This window comes from Mytilus galloprovincialis, chromosome 3 (assembly GCF_965363235.1).
Source record: "Mytilus galloprovincialis chromosome 3, xbMytGall1.hap1.1, whole genome shotgun sequence".
NCBI lineage: Eukaryota > Metazoa > Mollusca > Bivalvia > Mytilida > Mytilidae > Mytilus > Mytilus galloprovincialis.
Window position 1 is genome coordinate 17,545,676 of NC_134840.1, and position 25,104 is coordinate 17,570,779.

The window sequence follows — 25,104 nt, forward strand, 5'->3', positions numbered from 1 at the left end:
GACGATTAACCAAATGTTTTCACACTTAGTCAATATCTAACTGTTGCCAAACATTGGCAATTATCCATATGTTGCTACACATTGTCAAGTATCCAAATATTGCCACACATTGTCAAATATCACCATGTTTACTCACATTTTCAAATATCACTATTGTGCCAATCATTGTCAAATATCAAAATGTTGCCACACATTATCAAGTATCTAAATATTGATACACATTGTTAAATATTCAAATGTTGCCACATTTTGTCAACTATCCACATGTTGCTACACATTGTCAAATATCATTATGTTGCCACACATTTTTAAATAGCCACATTTTGCCGCTCCTTGTCAAATATCATAATTTTACTACACATTGCCAAGTATTTAAATGTTGCCACACATTGTCAAATATCCAAATGTTGCCACATATTGTCAAGTATCCACATGTTGTCGCACATTGTCAAATATCCAAATTTTGCTACACATTGTCAAGTATTTAAATGTTGCCACACATTGTCAAATGTCCAAATGTTGCCACATATTGCCAAAAATCCAAAAGTTGCCACACATTGTCAAATGTCCAAATGTTGCCACACAGTGTCAAATATTGCCACACATTTTCAATTATCCAAATATTGATACACATTTTCAAATATATCCACATGTTGCCACTCATTTTCAAATATCAAAATGTTGCGACATTGTCAAATATCTATGGCAAATTTTGTCACATATTGTCAACTTTCAAAGGAGTAGGTCTGGTAAGGGTCGATTTTGGCCTCAGATTTCAGGTTCATCTGACGAAAGATTTTGGACACTTTTTAAACACTTAAGTGTCTATTCTAGTTGATTCAATTGGTGTATGTGAAAGATTTTAACTGATTTTATCATTAAAAACGCTCAGATTAAGGCTAAAATATGAAAAATTTATCAAATATGCCAAAAATTGTCACTTTTCAGATGGTTTTTGTCAAAAATAAAAGTGGCCGCATCCGTGTTCATCCTCAACCTTCATATATGTTATGTATTATCAACAAATACAACTTACAATATTAAGAATGCCACTTTCATTTAAGACGGAAACCGACTGAAATGTAACCAAAATGCTAAAATTGTGAAGATTTCAGTAATTAAGCATGACTTAATGATGCTAGTACCCGATATATGTGCCATGTATGGTCAAAAACAGCCCATATTTAAGTAGCAGGGGCATTCTACTTTCCAATAAATAACTAAAAGTTTACATTTTAACAATTTTGTAAAACTGCTATATATATTTTGGGGCCAAAAAGGGGTCTTACTGAACCTACTCCTTTGCTTCACATGGTAGTTCGTCCAAAAATGACAAATATGTTACTGTCCCCTTAAATGCCACACAGACCATCCCTAAATCAATATCGTTTCAATGTGACCAACATGACATGAATTGTTTAATGAAGTCCACTGTATTACATAGACAAAAAAGAACCAACGTAGGTCTTGTTTTAGGAAGATAAACCATTTTTTTTGCATATAAAAAACACACTAGTTTTAAAAAAGTTTAGCTGCAATTAACTTCATTGAAATGCTTGATCTGTTAATTTTTTATTGACATATTTTCACAAGAAGGTAGGCATTTTATTTGGGGGAAAATTCAAATCAGCTTAGCCCTCTTTCCAAACACTTTTTGTAAATTCGTCAGCGACAAAACTGCTTTTGCAATATCGCTCAACCTTTACTCCGCGTCTCTTCTTTTACTGAATAACTCAAAGCGCAATGACTATGCTGTTCACATCTGTCCCATTGCACATGAAGTTGAAACCACATATATATTATACAGTTTGATTTGCACCATATGTTTTCATACATTTAAAATTTGACAGTTACTGTTGGTTTAAAACTGGTTCCCATGTATGACTTCAATACCACCATTTATCCAATGCAAACGTTCTATTTTACATGTTCCCATTACAATAGTAATGGGTCTGCAGCATCACTGAAGAGGTATTTATTGTCGAAATGTGCATCTGGTGCAGTATATTTCATACCTTGAATGGTGTTAAAATATTTAGTGATTTGTTTAGTGTGTATTTGTTCTAAAAAATTGGCTCAATTGCAGATCGTCATGGTGTCCTGAGTTTGTCTACATTACTTTACTGAATTTCGTCCATATTAAGTTTTATTGAAAACGTGTATCTTTCTCTGTTTGCCACTGTGTTTGTCACTCAGATTTTATTGTGTTGTTGGGTTAATACTGACTGTCACATGATAAGCTCTCATTGATGTATGCTCCACGTCTCAATTATTCGATTTTGAAATAAAAAAACATAAATGTTTCTCATACATTTTTTAAATTTCGATAAATGCAGCCTTTTGTGTCTTTTCAGATACATGTTCAACTACGGTCCTGACGTCAGTCACGGGAAGTATCCTCCTGTAGCCACTGAAACTTTTTTTTACCACTTTTGGTCTCCTACTCTAACAAAAAAAAAAAAAAAAAAAACAACATCAACTAAGCTATTTTTCATTTGTCATGTAGGATCTGGATGGGGTCCTTAATTGCTATACTGGATTCTTTAAGAAGATGTTTCACAAGTTATCTTTAAAAATACCGTGTATCCCGGCTGTTAAATTCTCATCATGAAAAGGATTTTGTCTTGTTATTTTAAGATTTTTTCAGTTCTGAACAAAAATTGCAATAGTAATTTATTGTGCATAAAAATCCTTGTTTTGTACATCACTAATTCTGTAAACTCCATGCGGACCCTTTCTTAGTGTTTGTGTTTGCTAAAATACAACAGTCTTTAATATGAGTGAACAGTATTATTGTACTTTGATTGAATCCAGTAGGCGTGGTTAGAAGAAGACATCTTTCTGATTGGTCGAAGGAATTAAAAAATACTGTAAACAAAAGCACATGGCAAGCGTTACTCTTCAGCTGTTAAAAAAACAACCGGGTATTCAGGCTTTTAATCCTATAAATAATAGATTATTAAGGGAAAAGGCAAAATGCAAACAGATTTCTGATACCTTTGTGGACTTGAAGACAATGATTTAGAAGAATATTGACTACAAACAAAATATATACAGTTATAAATGTCTTTGTGTCGGTTTGATGTAATAATACACATTTAATACGAACGTGTTTAAACCTATTATTAATTCTCTGGTTTATATGTTATCACATAAATACTCATCCACTGGAATGTATATTGAATAACGTATGTCACTCTGAGCGAAAAGCTATATAATCACCGCCCAACTCCTGGATTATATTTCGCGAATGCGCAGCTGCTGAAATTTGTGGAGTGAGTCGGTCGATCAGAGGCTAAGATAACAAATATTTTGACAGTTATTTAAAGTTTGTGCTAATGTTAAAATAGCACATAAAATTGTGCGATGTGTATCTCATAAACGTGACTTTTTTTGTTAACTATGGATTACAAATTCATCTTAAGGATATGTTTTATCACTTTGTGTTTTATTGGTAAGTCTTAAGAAGCTTTTGAATACAACCCTTTATTCATTGAACACTTTAATGGTTATAAATATTCAGGTAAATTTATCAAATCATGTAGTTTTACAATGATACTACCAAAATTAACTATGATACAACTTTATTTTATTTGTGAGTTTTAAAGATCCCATGCACATGTTGTAATAACAAGAGGTGTCAGGCCTTACTCTCGGCAGGGTGTTTTCTGTTAGTCCCCAAAATTAATAGCATTTAGTTTATCGCTTTGAAAGGGGTGTGAAATATCCCTAATTTATAACAAAATAGATAATCACAATAATTACCCTTCACAGCTATGCCACTTGCCTAAGGTCGTATTTTGGAGTTATTAATGTCATGTTATTAAATGTCAAACTAAGATTTTTACACTTCCTAAATCCACATTTAACACACTATAAAATTCGTTTTTCCACTTATTTCACCAAGAAACAAAAAGAAAATAAGCTTCGCTGGCAACACTGTATGGGATTTTTATGTTGTTGAATCTGGGACTCTTATACTAGATATGTATTATGTCCTATGTTATTTATTCATTTCAAGAATAATTGCTTTTTATCAGTTTCACTGATATTCTAATAAAATTAAAGTAGCTAAGCCTGACAATGTATTTATATCTCAAGAAAATTATATTTAAATATACAATTCCTTGATATCATAAAGCATTATCCAACACATGTTATTTGCATATTTACAAATTAAGATAACTTTGATTAAACATGGTATTTGCATAAAACCTGTACTGTGAAAAAGACGTAAATTAATTAACAGTGTCTATTACATTTTTAAGAAATTATTGAATGATTTATGGATAGATATACCATACGTTTTTAGATAATCTTTGATTGAACGCAGATGCGAGCTGTTTTAAAAGATCCTGAAGAACAATATTTTATTGGTTTTCTTAATAGCTTTGCAAAGATTTTTAAAAATAAGAATAACATATGAAGAACATTTGTATGTTTTAAAAATATGTTCTGTGAGCTTATACTATGAGGTATATTATAACCAGTTAACTGTGTGTATTTTTAAACCATGTCAAGAAAAATATGTGCTGCATTTACGAGATAAACATTTAAAAATATTTTCTGGTATTCTGATTATTACAGTTAGGAAATATTGTTAATAGTATTTCTTTCTTTCAATTCAGTAGTTTTTCTAGAAATATTTGTGAAAAAATATTAGTTTATCTGAGATCATAAAAGTTATGATAGTGTTCTATGCAAAAAAATTAAAAAAATGTTCGATTTAATACAGTAAAACGCTTAATTATAGTATTACAAGACATAATACTACATAGCTTAGCCTGGTAACCCAAGTCAATTGTTGACATATGCCTTTATCAAAAATGTGTGGTATTTAGACTTATCCATTGAGACTTAATCTTTATTTAAAGAAATAAAGCTGCAATGTGACTCATTCCAGACTTGCATCTGGAAATATTTTGTCAAGAATGAAAAATGGGACAGAAATAAATTTCTTTGTGAAATACATCACCTGCTTTATTCCTTAAACAAATATTGGTTGGTCCACACACATACAATAATAAAGTATTAAAACTAATTGTATTCCGTCTAGTATTAAATAAATTCATTGAGGGCTGATGTGACAACCAGGTACATGTATAATTGTTTTAATTATGCTTTATGTAAACACTGCCAGTCATTTACTGTCTCTTTGATTTGATTGAATTATTGGTCTGCCTATTGAAATTGGTTTGCCCTGAATTTTTCCTTTTAAGTTTGACCATAATATATTGTAAAATTGATATCTTGTATCATTAATAATACAGTTTTTGGTCTTCTTATATAAACCTGCTACTGAGGGTTACTTGGCATGAAGAGGAACCTCCTTCGATGACCAAAAACTGTGTGTATATATATGTAACTTTTCACTTTATTTCACAACATAAAGTTACAGAAGTTCAGAAAAAATACTTCTGAGTACTGAAATCGTGTCACAAATGGCTGTAGAATTATTTAAGTAGTGCTTTATATTCTTTTCAACTAACACCTCCTCCTCCCCTCTTAAAAATGAAAAAAAAAAAATGAAGTAAGGAGTTTTATGAGATAAAAAAGAATGAAAGAAAGATAGACTTGTTGGTAGCTATAGTGTTGTACATAAGAAAGAAAAAAAGAAAGAGTGGTTGGTGGCTAGTGTTGTACATAAGAATGAAAGAGAGAAAGAATGGTTGGTGGCCATATAGCCTTGTACATAAGAATGAAAGAAAGAAAGAATGATTGGTGGCTATAGTGTTGTACATAAGGAAGAAAGAAAGAAAGAATGGTCAGTAGCTATAGTGTTGTACATAAGAAAGAAAGAAAGAAAGAAAGAAAGAAAGAAAGAAAGAATGGTTGGTGTGTTGTGCATAATAAGAATTGATATAATTATTGTATCTTATAGATCAGAATGTCAGAACATTGTTAGATACACTGAGAAAGTAATAAAACCAACAGTGTAACTGTCAAGTATGACTAGGATAGACAAATAGTACTCTAAAGTGATAATAACAGGGATATCAAGCAGGGCTTGCTGACAGGGCAAGTTATTATAGGGTAGAATTCATACAGGAAGATAAACTTTGTAAACAAGAGTGTCACACACTGTAGGGGTATAAATCCAGCAACTTAGTGACCTCTGATAGCACACACAACAAACTGATATATCTGGAGATAAAATGGATAACCATATTGGTCTTCAGAGTATTAATTTGATTTTACTGATTATAAGTTGTGCCTGCGTTTGTTATGGTTATGTAGGGAGACAATTTAAATCATATTATGCTTACCTAAATTATGAAATTTAAAAGCAACCCAATCCCTTTAAAAAAAAAAAAAAAAAATCCAAAAGTTAAACTTTGATGTATATTACCATTGAAAGAACTAAGTCAGTTTGGTGTGTTTAAAATTTTGGCTTCACAGTACCTCATTTGTTCGAAATAAAAAATCTTCTCTAAAATTACATCATTGAAAACTTAATTGTGCTGTTTCATTACGATTGTAATGATTCATTGATATCTGAAGACAGTTTAGAAAGCATGCTTAGAATAAATAAAGACTTTTTCGAATATTTTCTGGCAAAATAAAATAAAGTCACATTCAACTTTTTGAAACCTTTTTGGTTTAATTTGTAACTCATCTTTCCTTTAATTTTGAATGCATTTGTAAAGTATGTTAAAGGAATGATTGTTAGATTTCATGTGGTGTTCCTATTGTCCAAAATTTGCAAGAGATGAGTATAATTACTTTTCAAAATTTAGAAAAATCTTTGGTCCAGGTATATTTTTATGTATATTTTGTAAGCATGTACCTTTCTCAAAACCAAGATTGCTACTTTGTATACTTTGGTAAGTGTACAAGTACTATCACTTCCTCAGATACCTTCAAGTAGCTTCAACAAAAAGATGTTTTTTTACAAAAAAAAATGGTTGTCAGTCACTTTTTATTGATACTTTTGATTACCCAGTGGCCTTTTATATGCTATTAACATGATGGACAAACTTTCGAATAATACTTAACAATTTATGTTCAATTTTCTTTTGATAGTTATATACTGATATGTTATCTAAGTAATGAGAAATTGATTTGTTGCATATTTTTTTACTCTCATCCTAATGGCCATTAGCTCTTTGATAAAATGTTTTTTTCTTTGCACAAGTTGCTTCAACCTAGGATTATAGGGCCTATGAGAATATAAGATTGTTTATTTTTTTTATCTCTGATATCCAAGGTTGCTATTGAAGGTGATCCTGATTTATTTTACAAATGCCCTAATGATTTTATTTTGTACTTTGTAAGATCCTATTAACATACTAATAGAATGCACCTTTTCACTTGCTTTTTTTCGAGTTGCACTTAAAGCACATTTCCAATTTATAAGTAACAAAATCATTTATTTAGAGGCTTAAATTAATAGATTTTAGGCTTGCAAGCCAAAAAAACTAGCATGTAACAAATATATCTGCTCAACAGCTTTCAAACCATGTCAATTCAAGTGGGAATAGAAGTTGAAAAAAATTGAACAGAATCAAAAGTTCATTCAATTGTTAAGGTGGAAAGAGTTACTAATTAACAACTGTCTCAATGGTCTTGTGGTAGAGTGATCCCATCGAGTACAGGAGGTCAACCTATCAATGGTTTAAACATAGACTTGAAAATTAATATTTACTGAATCTCTGTCCTATCATGCACTCAGCATTAAGGAATAAAAGGAAAATTGGGTATGCTTAGATGAAGTCAAGTGAGTTGTATTTTAAAGTGTCCAGCTACAGATTCTTACTGTCTGGTCTGGTCAACATTAGCACTTTAAAACCTCAGCCTATTGGTCTAAAACCAGGTTTGATATATAACATGTACTAATCTTGATAAGCATGTAGTAATTGTCACTAGATGTTAGACGATTTATCCTACTTATTAACAAATAATAATAAAATGTCAAAAAGTAGATTACAGATTATTAAAAGTATAATGAGAGCACAAAAATAAGCTAACATGTGGACCCATTATTTTTTCTGTGAAATAATTCACAGAATTTGATATTTTATAAATGAACTCTTACTTCTTTCAACGAACTCTTACTTCATTTTAATTTTAAACAAATCTTGTTCTCGTTTCAGGATTAGTTTGTTATGCACAAGACACTTTTTACTTTAGTCAAACTCCAAAGGACAAGTCTGTGGTAGAAGGAACAGAAACCGTTCTTTTATGTGATGTTAATAATCGTAGACACATAATATTTGACTGGATACAAAGTGGGAAACCAGTCACTAATACGAGTAGACGATTTCAGGAAGGCAGTTATCTTCGTATTTTACGTGTTACCAGAGATGAAGATGCTGGACCATTTCAGTGTATCGCTACAAACATTACTTCTGGATTTTCACTACAGAGCCGAGAAGCTACACTTAATATTCAATGTAAGTGATATTTATTCGTTAAGTTGCTGGGAAATAATTCGCCTGCTTTTGGTTTTTTTTGTCATCGAAATAACTTTTTATGGTGTTGAAATTCTATTTTGGGGGAATTGTGGGGTTTTAGTTTGCTCATAATATCAAAATCAGTTAACCTTTAACCTTGACCTCTCAACTGGGGAAGATTGTTGAGGATTATGCCACTGACATGACTGATTGCAAAAAATGATATTTCATTGGACTTAAAAATAATGAATGCTTATTTGGCCTCCCTTTCCAAAATTTAAACAGTGATATTATTTAATTTTCATGAAAGGAGTAGGTTTGAATATAGTTATGACAATGAATAGCATCATTTCATATAATGTATCTGATAATTCTGATTCCTGCTAAAATCTCAGACTAACATGTCTAGAACTAAACTTAATGTGACACTCCTTTTGTACTTTATATATTTCATCAATAATTACCATTGATGAATTCTTTCATAATCTGAGATTAAGCATAAAAGTTGGTAAACAGGAATGAAACTTTAATGGAGGCTTTGAACATGTAAGAACATATGTTATACTGCAGTGGAGATTATACCAATAATTGCACTCGGAAGTATATTGGTTTGATCTTGTGGATTAATAGTTCAATTGTTTCAGAATTCTGTAATATAAATGATTTAGTTTGTATATGAACTCTGATACTTTCTTGGTGATTATGTTATTTTCTTTTATTATCCAGTAATCAAAACTGTGTTGGTTGTCATTATAAAACCTTCTATAAGAATAATGGCTGGATTTGTCTCTTAGCAAAGAAAATTTAGGTCTGACATGTTTTGTGTAGGTTGTGGCTGAGTCAGGATTGTAAACTATGTGAAAGGAAGTTTGAATTGGAAACAATACATAATCCTCCATCTTTAACACAATAGTTTTAACAACATATGATTTGAATTTCAAAACTGCTATCACAAGTAACAATTTTGGTATTGTAAAAGGGAGGTCTTTTGCATACTGGAGGCAGATACAGGGTGTACCCCTCCTTTGATCACAAAACAAAAAAATCATCTCTTGTTTCTGATGAATTTTATGATTTTTGGCATTAATTTGTCTTTAACTTTTCACCTCGCTCCAATCAGCAGTATATATTCTTTTTTCAAGAACTACACCCCCTTTAAAACATTCTTGATCTACCCCTAAATATGGTGCATACATTTTACTTGTTCAGCAACTAGAAATTTCTGGTTCAGATTTTTCAGTTTTTACAGAAGATTGAAATAGAAGGTTTTGTTTTAAATAAGAATAGATAAAAGGCTTGGTATATATATGTCAGTAAAACAAGAACCAAAAAACATGAAGAAAAAAAATCTGAATGCTTGTTTTAGTGAATTAAATGTATATATATATATATATATATATATATATATATATATAGTCGTTTATAAATAAGGGGTCAACATTAATATTAGCATCAAATGATAAGTTACGAGAAATGATTTGGAAAAGAAACTTGTTTGGTTGCTTCAAATTAGCTGATAGCAACATTAATTGGTTTTTACCCCTCCAGTAATGTTTATCTGTATAAATGACTATGCATGTCACACATACATACATAGTTGTAGTAACTTGTAGATCCCATATGTTTTTACATGTTACAGATAAACGTTTCAAAGGTTTCTCTTTGTGTAGGCAAACAAGTAGTACCTCTAGCTATATGAATGTATGTACAAATGAAAATAAACAATTCCATTGTTTACACTTACAGACAAAGTGTAGGATATATATAATGAAATAGATTTGGTGTTTGTTTCTCTCTGATGTAACAGTTCCTTTGTGTAACTATAAACAGTAGATAATCACTTATCTTTGTTAATTTACAGGGGCCATGGGATTACTCAATACTATGTACTATCAAAACAAATACAATTAATACTCAAAGCATTTTTTAGGCTGCTATTTGTTTTTAGAAATACAATTTGACTTTGATTTTATTTTTCTAAAGTTAAACAGTAAATCAGAAATGAAATTGTCTGTTTCATTGATTATTTAGGAGGAGTTTAATAAATGACCTGTATTTTGGACAGCTTTAGTAGGAGGTTAGCTGCATCTCATCATAGATGTAATACCCATTACATCAATGATCACATTAATGAAAATTTCAGATAGTAATTGTACATCAAAATCTCCCAGTTAAATGTTAAAGGAAAGTTATCAGAAATGAAGAAATAGCATTTTCACACATCAATAGTCTTTCAATATACTGATAAGAGATAATAGAACTTGATGGTCATTTTGACCTTAACTGCCTGGAGGTCAGACATTGATGGATGTGCCTAATTTAACCACTGCTTTTCAACAATGGACCCCAAATTCATTACTTAATGTAAAGTAAAGAAATTTGGCAGGTGCCCTCTTTCAAGTTTCAACTTTGATGGTAGTTTCATAAATAAATTTAAATTAGTTACAGTTCACTTCTGTCAGCAGTGTGGAAAAGGTTAATCACCCAAAATTGATTGATGAATTATCCTTGTGGATTTCAAAAACAGATTTTGTTTATGTAAGAAGGTGGTTTAATGAAATGTCTAAAATTACACTTAATTTTGTAATTCCTCAGATTTTTATCTGAGCATCTATTAAATCCATATATTTCCAATCAGTGTATAATCTACAAGGTAAACATGAGTTAGTGAGATGGTGTATATACTAGTATGTAATCAATGGTCCCAGGATACTAACAGTTGAACTAAAATGTGTTAGGATCATTTGTATTTTGAGGAAAATGCAAAAGTAATGTAATTAGTTAAAACAATTAAGTGGCAGTGACAAAATTATTGAAAAGAAATGCTTTTGTATCTTTTCATATATAGATTGATTTTGATACATATTTTTATAATTTTATGTAAAAATTAGAGACCTTTGGTAACTTGTAACCTTACACTTATGACACCCATTACAAAGAATTCCAAACACTTTGTGTCTGTCCTCTAATTGATAAATCTAGTTTACTATTCAGTAATGTAATTGTTTTCATCTCAGATAATTAAATGCTGCAAACTTGATAATATTGTCTAGTTTGAAAATCTAGTGACCCCAGAAGTTATCAGCAGTATTTGGGTGGGCTTTTGTTGTTTTTATCCATTTATCTAGGATGTTTGGATAATTTATGGCTATTTAGAAATAGAGGGATTTATTATCCAATTTTAGCTCAATGGTGACTTATGTATGGCTTAAACTTGAATAGGTGATTTATGTATTAAAGGGATTTTATGTAAATTTCTCTTTACTATTGAAACAATCTGTCCTGCATAGAACCTAGGATAAAAATATATGTTCTATTCCACTTTTAACAGCGAGCAAACCAAGGGGAAAAAGCTTTAGATTTTTTTCTGCTGGGATTTTGAAAATGGTTATTTCAGCCTATTAAAAGCTGAAAGTAAATAATCTTTGACAAGACAGGATAAAATGAATATTCTGCATCCATAAATGCAGGAAACAATTGTGTGCACAAATGATAGAAAAAAATAAAATAATAGTAATAAAGAAATAGCATGTGTTCATGTACATGTATCAACAGTCGTAAATGAATATTTAATCTGTAAAAAATTCTGCTGGCTCTGCCAGAATATCAAATGGTTGTCTCCTAAATATTTGCATTGCTAATTTTCAGCTGAAGTGTAAATGTATTTAAAGAAAATAAAGACTTTAATCTAGATTCAGAACATGTCACTCGGTTTAGAAAGAAAAGCAAGGGAAAGATCGATCTCGCTAAAAAAAATTGCCATCTTGATAACAAAAAATCTAAATCTGCATCAGAAGACAAAGGTGCATAAAAAAGTTTAAAAAAACAAAACAAATTTTTTTAAGTTAAACACAATAGTACCATTGTTATGGGGATAAAACATACAGGTTTACCATGCAACTCTTTCCTAGTCTTTTGATCTTTACATATTGTATAGAACAGATTTTGATACAAAAAATGCACCGACTGACAAGAATGGTGTTATCTTGATCCTATCTTATTACTTATTGGATTATTTTTCTTTTGTCTCCATTGCATAATCTTGTCTGTCCTCATCAAATGCAATAAAAAAATGTGCTGTTTTATATTATCTTAGTGATCTTATCAAATGCACCATTTTGCAAGTTTTTTACGATTTTTAGAATGTTTCATTGTTAAGATGACATTTTTAATATATTACTACCAGTTGGACATAAAATTGACACAATAACATCAAAATGAAACTCTTCAATTTACTATTTTCTTTTCATAAGCTACATCTCTGAGATATTTTGAAGATCTTAATTCAAACTGATGAATTATTGTAAAAGATGAAAAAGATACGGTTCAAATTTCAGTGCTGGTAATCGCCCATGATGGGTGCTTACACATGATTAAGGTTTAAATTTATACCTAACAAATATGATACTAAGACAAATTATCAGACTATTAAAAGTCACACAGTTTATAGTTCATTTGAAGTTTGAAGACTGAGTGGTCAAATTTTCTGCTGATTTACGAGCAATAATTGAGTGAGATATGATTTCCTATAAGTGGAAAATGGCAGCAATATTTCAAAATTTTGTTCAGAATTTCCAAGTGTTGTAAAACTAAAATTAAGATTATTTATTGCAAAGTTGAAAGTTATAGATGATATTTTACTGTAAACATTATAACAATTAAAGAAATTAAACAGACCTTAAGTATTTTCAAGGTGACATTGAAAGGAAAGATCATAAATATTTAATCCTTTCATTAGAATCCAGTGAACAGATCATTATATTTTTACTGGTCCAATCCAGCAAGTAAGTTTTCATTAAAGTGATGCTGTTGACTGATGTGACACATAATTAACATAAACATGTCTCCCTAAATTAGTTCTCCTAACATTGATAAGAATTAAAAATCAAATGTTGGAAATAGAAAAAAAAGTGTAAGTCCTATGTAAAAGAAAACACTTTGCTTTTTATTATAAAGTGGATATTAAGAAGTAAAAAAGGAAGTCCTTAAAACCACATATAAAAGGAAAGGGCTTTCAAAGGGAACCAATTTTGATAAAAGGTTGACAATTGTGATCTTACATGTTGGTAAAAGTGTGAGTAAGTTTAACATGAGAATCAAATATCTCTTCAGCTTATTAGACCTCACGTGGGCAATTTTCACATGAGAATATAATGTCTACTCAGCTTATGAGATTTACTCATGGGCATAATTTTCACATGAAAACATAATGGCTCATCAGTTTATGAGAGCCCATGGGCATTATACTTTCACATGAAAATGTAATGGCTCACCAGCTTTTGACAGCTCATGTGTGTAACTCACATGAGAATGTAATGTCTCCTCAGCTTATGATGTGTGCAAATTTCAAATGAGAATCTAATGTCTTCTCACTTTATGAGAGCTCATGTGTGTAACTTTGACATGGAAATATTTTATCTCATCAGCTTATGACAGCTCATGTGTGTAGCTCACATGAGAATGTAATGTCTCCTCAGCAATTGAAAGCTCATGTGTGCAACTTTCACATGAGAAAGCAATGTGTTCTCAGCTTATGAGAGCTCATGTGTGTAACTTTCACATGAGAATGTAATATGTCTTCGAGAGCCTATGTGTCTGTCTTTTACAAAACCTAATGATTTGGTTCTATGTTAAAATATGGTAATTACATGGTAGACCATGACAAATTTTAAATGATATAAAAATAATGATAATTTTGATTAGCTCTGGGCATGTCTCTGTTGGAATTTACAGAGAAATTAGATACTTTTCTATTCATTGGGTTGTCACAATTGAAACAGTTGATTCATTGAAGTCTATTAATTTCTTTCAAGGTTGAATAGTAAGGTAGCGCAGGTGGTTGAAAATAGAAATTGTAAAGTTTTCATAGGATAGCATATGACAGATATGGTCCAATGACGTCAGTTAGTAGTATCTCAGATACCACCAAAACATGAATGTACAGCTTTATTAGGAATGCACAGAGGAAGTGAACTTTGGCACTTTAAGTACTTAATATTTATTAAGTATACATCTTACTTCTTAAAATGTATATTGGTGTATGATTATCCTTTCATATCAAATAATAATTCTTCAAAAATTATCTCAACTTTATAATTTTACAAAAAATCGACAAAAATAAAAAAAAATTGAATAATAACGGGGTGATTATGTTTTTGATGGCAGCGTTTTATAGACATGTGGACAGGTGCCAGATAGGAAGTTAAACAGTCTCATGTTTTATTTGCTGTTTGAGGGACAATGAAATAAGATTATTACCCAATATTATAAATTATTGATTGCAATTTATGGGAATTTAATGTTTTGATTGCATAAATCTATGCTTGCTTAAATAGCTTCCAACTGCAATGTTTCCATGGTACAATGATAGTGCGGAAAAGAATGCAGCAATTGTCATTATTTTTACTTTGAATAGGTGTTATGACGAATTAAAAGATCTTTCTATAAACATTTTGATGTAATTTAATTGAAATTATTGAAATAAAGTGTATTTCAAGTAGATTTTATTGAAAGTACAGGCTAAATATTGAAAAGTTTAAAATTTGTATTTCAAATAAAACATCAATGTTTATTAAGATGAAATAAACAGTATCAAGGTTAGTAACATTCAAAAAACAGTTTTATAACGGATGCTTTTGACTTTATTATCTAGAAATATAAAATCTTGGAATATAGATTTGATATATATTATGTTTCTTTAAAATGTTTCTTGTGAACCAAAAAAATGTTTCATTAACAAAAATATTTTTATCTTACAAAATACAAATTCTATAAGTTTGTTTTGAAAGAATCAGAATGTTTTGAAAGAATCAGAAGTTGCCAATTTCCAGAATACCGGGGTACTCTGATTTGCTTTGCTCCAGTCTTTTTACTAAGTAGCAGATTTCAATTTTAATTATAAGAATAAGAATAAGAATATTTTATTATTCCAATCAATTATACATGGTACCTACCATTGATATCAATGTTTCAGATAAGAAGTGTGGTGATTATAGGTTTTATGGGAAATGTTTAGTCCTGACTTGTGGATTTGCTGAGAGAACATTAAGATTAACAGACATGGTTGAATTATATTTGCTCAATTGGAGTCTAAAAAAGTTGACAGACCATTTTTAAGTTTCCTACAAGATTAAATTATTTCTCAGTCATAAATCCAATTATCTAGTAAATCAAATTTTTATAGAACTTCCTATGATCTAACCCTCTCAAATAAAAGTGTCAGACTTTTTATGTTTTTAGTGTATTTAATATTGTAAATCTTACTTGAAAGTTTAGAAATAATTTGTCTGAGTATCCCTAAGAAAGTTTCACTTTAACCCTATGTTGACATAACGTCAGATTGTCAGTATTAACTAGAGCTAATATCTGATTATAGAGTACAATTTGTGACCTAAACTTAATTGAAAACATAAATATTTCTAATATGTCACTTCAAAAAAACTTCAACTGATTTAAAAAGCTTTGAAGTAACAGTGTATTCCTATTTTGGCTGAATATGTTTTACTGATTCTTAATTTGGTAAGATTATGTTGTATCATTGTATGTTTTCTCAAGTGTCTTTCTTTGATGACAAGTTCTGTTAACTGCTGTCAAGAAATAGTCTACTTTGAGACTTGTCAAACCAGACTATGACTTTCCTGCAGTAACCTTCAAATCCATGTAGCATAAACCGCCAGATATAACTAGTATTAAAACATCGGTTGTGCCTATTAGTCTAAGAAAAACTCTTTGGATTGCCAGGATTTTGAAAGAGATGTATATGGAATATTTCTGTCTTATTAGCACCTCACAAACTTGGCCCATACCATAATTAAGTCAAAAGTAGGTCAGGTAACGTCAGTTTAGAATAAAAATGATAAAAGTTAGGCTACAATTAATTATGTATGATTTGAAAAAAATAAGCAAATACGAGATGACATTTAAAGGCAAATAGCTCACACTGGTCCAAAGAGCCATTCATAGATAGAGGATAAAACAAACCTGATCCAGTAATTCAACATAAAGATATAAACAACTTGATAAATAGAGAGATAAGGGTGGGGAAACATGCACCAGGGATTTTTATGAGGCTTATGCTGGGCTTTGTAAAGTGCAAACTCTGTATTTACCTATTATGCAGGCTTTGAAGATTTTTTCCAGACCTCTATTTATCTTTGAATTTCAATTGAGTATAAAAATTATCCTTGTGTGTTGATCATTGTCTGTTGGAATCCAAAGGGATCAGTGAAAATCAACGCTAAATCGAATTAAACTTGGTAACCGAGCAACAGCAGATAGGTAAATTATTATTCAGCGACATGTATAATCTTTACTTTGATCTATCTAAAACCCAATGAAACCTACAGATACTTAAGACTTTAAAATTAGTAGGTACAAAGAGAAGGGTGTTTGGTGGCCATCTATATGATATTTAAGGGATTTTAACTCGGTAGGTAAATTGCTCTTGGAAGGATTATAAGAAATTGCCAGTTTGTCCTTTTGACACCAGATGTTTCAAAGTTAATGAACCTACGGGTGGGTGAAAGAAAGTATTACAAAAATGGAAATTCATAAAATTCTTCAGTATTTTTACAAAGTCATACTTTCCAAAAGGAAATGATAACTTTATAACATTGATAAACATGCTGGTATATGACATAGAATGAAAGTGCATGGGGTGTGTCCTGATTGATTATAGTCTATTAGCCAGCTGCATTAGCAGCAGCAAAATGTGAACAAAGTTACAGCTAGATTGTTCATTAATGGAGATTTCAAATCACTGAACAATATGACAAACATTTTATATTTAGGGAAGATTAAACATTTATATTTAGGGAGGATTAGAAGTTGAAATAAATGGCCCTTCAAAACTTTTTTTGTTTGTCCCCTATTTAAAAACATGAAATTTTTTGAAGATTTATTATCACAAAACACACATAAACAAAATGAATGAAATGTTTACATTTGTGTTTAGAATTTTAGAAAAGACTCTTGAACATGAAGCTTGATTTATAGAAGGCACAAGATGGATTGTTTATGCCAGAAAGATGATAAGGAACTGTTTCCAACGTATGAAAAGCTTCAGGTTTGAAAAATGAATGTAGCACTTGACTCTGACAAGCCTGTTAATTCTTACAGGTTTTAATGAGGCTTGGGTTGGTATGATCTTGGTCTGAAGAATGCTTAGGCAATGTTCCTCGGCAGTTATAAGTCATTTCCGCTGACAGGTTAACCAAAGAATACATTTATTTTTCTTTCAACCATGAAACAAGAAAAAAGATTCTGTGTACAGTTGCTATGTTACTTTTGAACATCAGTTTAAACAAGTTCATATGAGAATTTGATTGTAAGTTGTTTCATTACTGGATGGTTCTGTTTTGTCTCTGGCTTTAGTTTGTCATATTGGTTATACATTTTTGTACCTTTAATATCAGCATTTGCTGAAAATAATTTAATGTGATATCCCACATGAATATCATAATGTCACTAATGACTGTCTTATTAACTATTGAAAAAGTTTATTATTACATTTTTAATCAAAGTTGCAATAATGTGCATATATATGTTGTGGCATGTTGTTGGAAAATATGTATATTTGAAAATTTAATAATTGATAGTTTTTTTAATTTATTAAAATTGATGATAGATTATCTATTCCTGCTTTTAGTTTTGATTGATTTTGCATCCTTTTTATCAAAATGAATTGTATAACATAACTTGTAAAATTTTGCCAACAATCAGCATAATTATATGCAGATTGCTACAAATGAGTTTGTCGGTTTACTCTGTCCCTTGTTGCCCTCCCTTCCTGGACTACTCTACAAAAAACAAATGAGTTAAAAACTAATCAGAAAAATGTAATTTCATTCAGTTTTAATGTTGATTTCGATATGCAAACATTGAGTTCGATATGCGAACATTGAGTTTTTATTAGTTTAATTGGCAAAAATTCTGTCATTGTATCATATTATGACAAAAGAATAATGAAGGGATCCATTGGATTGGAATGATTAGGCTATGGATCTGCATTAATTAAATTGTTTTGTACCCAAAAATCTCCAGCTGGTTTCCCCTTAAGTAACAACCTCTGACTGACCAATTATGTTACAATTCCAAAGGGATGATTCGTTTTATTGGCTGCTCAAAGGCTGTGGTAATTGAAAATGAATTTCTGTGTACATTTTGACAACATTAATGTGAACCACAGAAATCATTATTTAAAAAATCTGTTTGATATTTGTACCTGAAAGATAAAATATTTTGATATTTTATTTAATGTTTGCCCCTGGTTTCGAAGGTTTTCTAGATTATGATGCAGTCGTGTGCAGGATTTTTTTATAGTTCAAACATCAAAGAACTTTTTAGAACATTACAGCATTTTGCTGTTTATCACTTCTCTAAGTTCTTTGCCTCAATCAATTATTCAGGTCATGCTTCATTGCCATTCTGTAAATTATCTAGTTAGCAAATTAATAAATTGTTCAACATAATTGTTGACCCTTACATAAGGTCATTGAGGATAACTAAGTTGACAGAGAAAAAGAAAATCTGTAATAACATTGCATCTTCAACTGGAAAGATGCAGTGCCCCCTATAGTCCAGATTCGTTATCATTAAACACTGAATCTCAATTCATGCTAACATATCTTGTAGGACATATTTGTGTGTTATCATTTCTCTTTTGATTGGCATCTAATTTAATAGGCTTTGATCTTGTCAATTGAACAAACACAACTTTTTACTTAAAGGTCTTTTACAAAAGATTTAAAAGTTTAAACAGGGGTTTAAGTCACTAAGAGAGAATGTTGGAGGAAGGGGATAGGAATTTCTATACATGTTGTATCTAAGTTTAAAGACTAAACATTGTACAATCTTGATTTTCAAAATTAAACATACTAGCGGATATATTTCAGAGAGAATTGTTGATATTGGACAAGGTATGCTTAAGTCATTGACAAAAACAAAGATAACCTTGGTTAGTGTCCAATCTTCAAAAGGCTAACTAGACTTGTTTTGACATTTTGATGTCACCGGGTTTGATTCAACATAAATATGTGTACATCCACAAAAATGACCTGAAATAAACCTCAGATGTTTACAGTAAGGTGATGACCATAAATTTTTATGAGATTGTCAAACTGGGCAATAAAATAGTCATAAAATGGACAATTGAATGTTATAATCCATTGTAAAAAATATTTCTGTGGACAGTAAACAACAAAAGATACATATACTCCCTAGTACTGTTCACATTTTTCTATTAGTGTTTACTACCCTTTTTACTGTTTTTATGTGTAACAATTAATAGGCAACAAAAAAAAGATAAAATTCTTTTTCTTGACATGCTTAACCGTATACATTTTAAGGACATATTTTGCTAAGCTTTGTTTTAAATCAGACCAATTTTACAGTAAGAATTTTTATAAAGTCCTGAACATTTTCCATTTTAGTCTAATTTTAGATGAGGGACCTCGTGGTTTAAGTGATCTAAGAAGTTCGTCTACAGTATAACTAGCCAGACAGCAACTGTCAACTGACTTACAGATGCTGTATTCAAACCCCAATTAAAACTAACCACTATAATATAGCCAATAAAGCTTTTCAAAAATTGAATCATTTCATTAATACATACCCACCATATTTTGTTCTGTGAGAATTAAGGCACTGACTCCTGGAATTCACTATATATGTATACTATTTTTTTTACTTCGTATATAGATTCATACTTTGTCACTTTTCTTAAGTATTTCATAATCAATGCCTTTAAAAGACTGGTAAATCAAGTTATGATTTAATTGCTGTAAAAATGAAAGAATTGGTCATTATAGACGAGGACGTTGTCCTGTTCCCTTTGAAACACTAAAAACTTAGGATTTTTTTTCTATTTTTATCCAGTTTATTTTGTCCTTTACAGATTACACTGTAAATCAGATCTACTTACTCTATGTAATTGGCAATACCCAGATGAGAAATATTTTTCCTCTCTTAAAATAAATTTTTATTATATACTTTTCTTAGGTTTTTATTGCGGTGAGGATTGTAAGTCTGGCAGTAAATGTTTACTGCTTGAACATTAGAGTACACGTATATAGACCTTTTAATGGAATGAATTGTTCCATCTTTGTCGATATATATCTGATTTGTTTTCAAGGTTTCTTATTATTTTTGAAATAATAGATTTAGTTTTAAAGTGAAAGTGCTAGCAACAAGGAAGTTATATTGATTCATTTGTATTTTGTGGTTGTATGGAAGATTCATATAAAGACAATTATTTGTAAAAAAAAATATTTTCAGCTTGATATTATCCTTAAGAAATTTGATCTCAGCTTCTAGGAACAGGATGTACTAAACAAAGGCTCCCTTTTTTTTTCAAATATAGAGTTTAAGCTTTTATGGATTGAAAATCTGTCTACTTCTTTTTGATACACTTTTTAGTTTTTCTCCAATTTGGTAGGGATCTGATAGGTTACATGTGCAGTTTTGGTCTGTGGTAACTGATGGGTTACAGGGGCTGGCCATGTTTTATGCAACTCTATTGGTACACCTGTACTGCCTGTTTTTGATCTTTGGTCTTGTAATGTGTTCCGAGTGTCTTTTCACAGCAGTGAACATATAGAAGCATATATACTATGAAAGTGGGATATGAAATTGATTTCATGTTATTCAATCTTGAAAACTTTACTAATATAGTGTACATTTATAAATTAATCTTTGAAAATATATATTACGATGATGCGTATATCCAGTTTTATTTTCTTAGTTGCTATTTTCATTCTTGAAATAGAATAATGTTTCAAACACATGGGAAAGATGACATGCATTTAACTTCATCTCGTAAATAAAAGACATTAGGGAATATCCCATGATACTTGTAAATGAAACTAAAACACAAGCAATTGTTTGTTTTTACCCACAAATTACAGATCCTAAATCTACATAAATTGTAAGAATGTACTTTGTAACTAAGCAGAAGTAGATTAATCTCTTGATCTTTAAAACATCACTTTCTGACCTGTGAAATAAGGAATTTACACCTGTAATTAAATGTGTGACTACCTGGGTTGATGTCACTTTGATGTTACTCCCAGGTGTAATCAGCCTTCTGTCACAGTCAGATTGATTTTATTTGTTGAACATAATTGTATTTTCTTCAAAATCCTGTCAGTTAGGTTAATAGGATTCTGGCAACAGTTAATTTCTGTCTTTGTGAAGGCACTTTTTTTTACAAACAAGATCCATTGTTAATGCCATTCTTTTTTTTAAAGGTTCAGTTATTTGCGTAGTGCAATAATATTCAAATATCAATTATTTATCAATAAAATTATACAACTTTTTAAATAGACACTTTTCATGCTATTTTATATAAAGTGAAATTGATTTATTATGCTAGATTATAACTTTAAAAGAATTCTTCTTGAACAAAGTGATTCAGATATTATAAAGTATAAAAATAAGAAGATGTGGTATGATTGCCAATGAGACAACTATCCACATTAGTCAGAAAGACACAGAAATTTACAACTATAGAACATCCTTCAACAATGAGCAACACCTATAACAGACATAATCAGCCATATATGGATTTTGGTTTTTGTTTGTTTTTTTTGCTGTGTATGTACTGTTTTTTTTTTATATCATAGATGGATACTCCGTATCCTTTGCTTTTATTTTATAATGATTGCAAAAATTAATAAACAGCAATAACTTATAATTTCACCCCTGGTAATTTTAGGTGGGGTTTGGAAGTCACTTTTATTTTAAAATTGAGAAACTGAAAAACTTTTAAATCATCTCAGGCATACATTAAGCTTAAAGGATAATCTCTTAAAACTTTTTCAGCATATAAGAGAAATAATTAAAAAGACATTAATAACCTTCTAAACAGACATTTAACTATCACAGAATTATATCAAAAGGTGTCATAATTCATAAATCATATCATACACAAATTAAAGTTCTTCAAAGAAAAATTAAAAAGTTATAAAAAAATGAATTGAATTACACTAATATGACATCCAGGAGAGTTTATTTGGCTTTCATATTTTCCTATTTATGATATATAGTTATATACAGTTATTGAATGGGGATTCCTGTATTTAATATTTAATTATCAAAATGTATTTAAATTAGGACAAGTAATAAGCAAGTAAATTTAGAGAAATTAAAAGTCAAAGGACTTTAAGAAATAGGTCTGAATGTCAGGAAATGAGGGTTATTATTCACGTAACATTTGTATATAACAATGTGACTACACAAATTTATTTGAATTATTTCTGAATCTTGCACCACTGATGAGTGTTTATATTGCAGTTTTTCAAAAACAACATTGTTTTACAGTAGGAAGTAAATTCTCTTTGTTGAGATGTCATAATTTTAAGGGTAATTCAAACTAGTATCCATGAGGTTAAGAATTTTCAAAAAAAAACATTACAGTACTCACTCAGGTCTAGTATTGAAAAATGATACATGTATTTAGGGAACAAAACTGAAAGAAGATGTTATATGTAATATGTCATTTACTGTTATACATAAATAAATGCATAAAAAACATAAAAAAGTGATGAAGCTCATCTTTCTTGCAAAAATACATCTGTGTATTTGTCAATGAAATGATGTTGTAATAATGGAAAGCTTGTGGAGTTTAGCATTATGCTATCACCTGAATGTGATTTACAGCATTCTGTATGTACAGTAAACAATGATTTAAGATAGACAGTTCAGCACAGGCACCTTCTCCCCATGTCTGCCATTGTCTTTATTAGCTGTAGTCATCTCTCTAACCAGATTGTTCTTGTGATAATCACAAAAATCTTAGTTTCCAGGTGATGCAACTGCCGGAAGTGTTGAAACACAAGACTGAGAGGATGTACTGAAACTTCATTCTGTAGTTGGCAGGCATTGTCCAAGATCATGGTTTATGAGTTATATAAGATGCCATACTCTGATTTAAATTTGAGTAATGAATATTCAGTTGTATGATTAAACTATTTATCTTACTTAAGTTCACTTCCATACCATTTGTCTGTTTTTTAAACCAAATGTCAGATTTATTATCCTATAGTTACCCATATGTATGAGCAAAATCTATTACCAGTACTCAGTTATCAGGACCAACAGTTTTCTCTTTGCTTTATGCCATTGTTAAGTAACTGTGAAGTGTAACTTTTTAGACAAGAGGATATATTTAAAGGGCAGGGAGGGAAATTAAAAGCAACGATATAAAATATGGGTTAATTAATTCTCTGGCAATGATTGGTCGGTTTAAATTTTTATTTGCTGAAATATATCTTTTTTTGAAAAGTTTATTTTGAAAATGAATTTTCTCAGGTAGAATCTTGGTAAATCTGAAGTTGTGGAATTCCCGTAAATCTGAAAGTACAGTTTGTTCAGGTGCAATCCAAGTTAATTTTAAGTAAAAGTTAACCGATGCATCTTCGCTGTTGCACATGTACAAAATTGGTGTTAACTTTAGATCCTATTCCAATTTATCTTCAATCAGGCAGTGGCAAGAAAACAATTGTTAACAAGTGTAGGAGTATTGTTATAAAAGTTTTGAAAGCTAAATTTTGGAAAATGTAAGCAGATAATTCACTTTCTCAGTATAAGAGATTTAAAAGAATGAAACATGGTCTTTCAAGGTAAAAGTCTTCTGTCTCATAGGGTCTCCAAATATGACTTACATTTTTTGCCAACCGCTGTAATGTGAAGTTTAACTACTAAAAAAACTAGTACAGTAGTTAACATGTAATTGATTTTTGATGAAAGTAAATATGGTGTAATGTATTATGGTAAGAAATAACAATGGAATAAATGCTGTGCTAGCACTCTTCCCATGTTAAGTGGGTAATCTGAAAGAGAATAAAAGTGACTACTTGGAAAGTATTAATGAAGAATAATTGATTCATTTATGATAAAAATTTGTTGAGATGACATTGACATTTTGTCAATAATATATTATGGTTATTATAACTTGATAAAATGTTTGTTTGGAATACTATTTTTGGTAGTTTACCCGTATCTTAATGTGGGGTTCAATCAAACCTTTTAAAATGAAACGCTCTTAATTGTTCAGACTTAACAGTTTCGATTAAGTAAATGCATTTTATTGAATAAATGTATAAATCATCAGTAATGATAAATTGAATTTTAACTGTGTTGCTATGTTACTAAGGGAAGACATTTTTTTTTATTTGAACATGTTTTCTGAAAGTGTTGACACACGGAAGTGCATGCTGAACTATTATTGATAATTAAAATTTCAATGTTAAAGTACAGATGAAAATATTAATTGCACCTGTGTTTTTTTATGTAGAAAATGCCAATTCACAATGCATGAACCAGCATATTTAAAAAAAAAAAAAAGTAAAGTTTAATTGCAACCAGAACATTACTTTAAGGAAGAAATTTATGACATCTGGTGTTCTTATGTTAAGATGTTAACCATAATACAGTCATAAATGGCTTCAGAAAAATGTATTCCAGGATTCAACTGCAAGTTTAAAGTATTCTTGGGATACAAGGATATATAAACTATTTCACAATTCACAATGAAATTAGATTTCTTATGTAGAAAATGTTAGTGCTTCAGTGTTCATTTTTTTATATCTGTCTTTTTAAACATAATATAAGACATGATTTCCTCTTTTTATTATTTAAACTCTGATGCAATTAGATGAAATTTAAAGTGCAAGGTTTGGCATGCCACAAAACCAGGTTCAACCCACCATTTTTT

At 30.2% G+C, this 25,104-nt stretch overlaps 1 protein-coding gene across 1 annotated transcript in view; it reads left to right on the top strand.

Moving 5' to 3' along the window:
- Positions 1–2,933: 2,933 nt before the first annotated feature.
- Positions 2,934–25,104, top strand: part of LOC143067291 (inactive tyrosine-protein kinase 7-like) — a 99,349-nt gene continuing 77,178 nt past the window's right edge. Inside the window, exons 1-2 of the mRNA XM_076240428.1 lie at positions 2,934–3,454; positions 8,094–8,393. Coding sequence (XP_076096543.1) covers positions 3,403–3,454; positions 8,094–8,393 — 352 coding nt within the window. The 5' untranslated portion in view covers positions 2,934–3,402. The remainder of the gene's footprint in view (positions 3,455–8,093; positions 8,394–25,104) is intronic.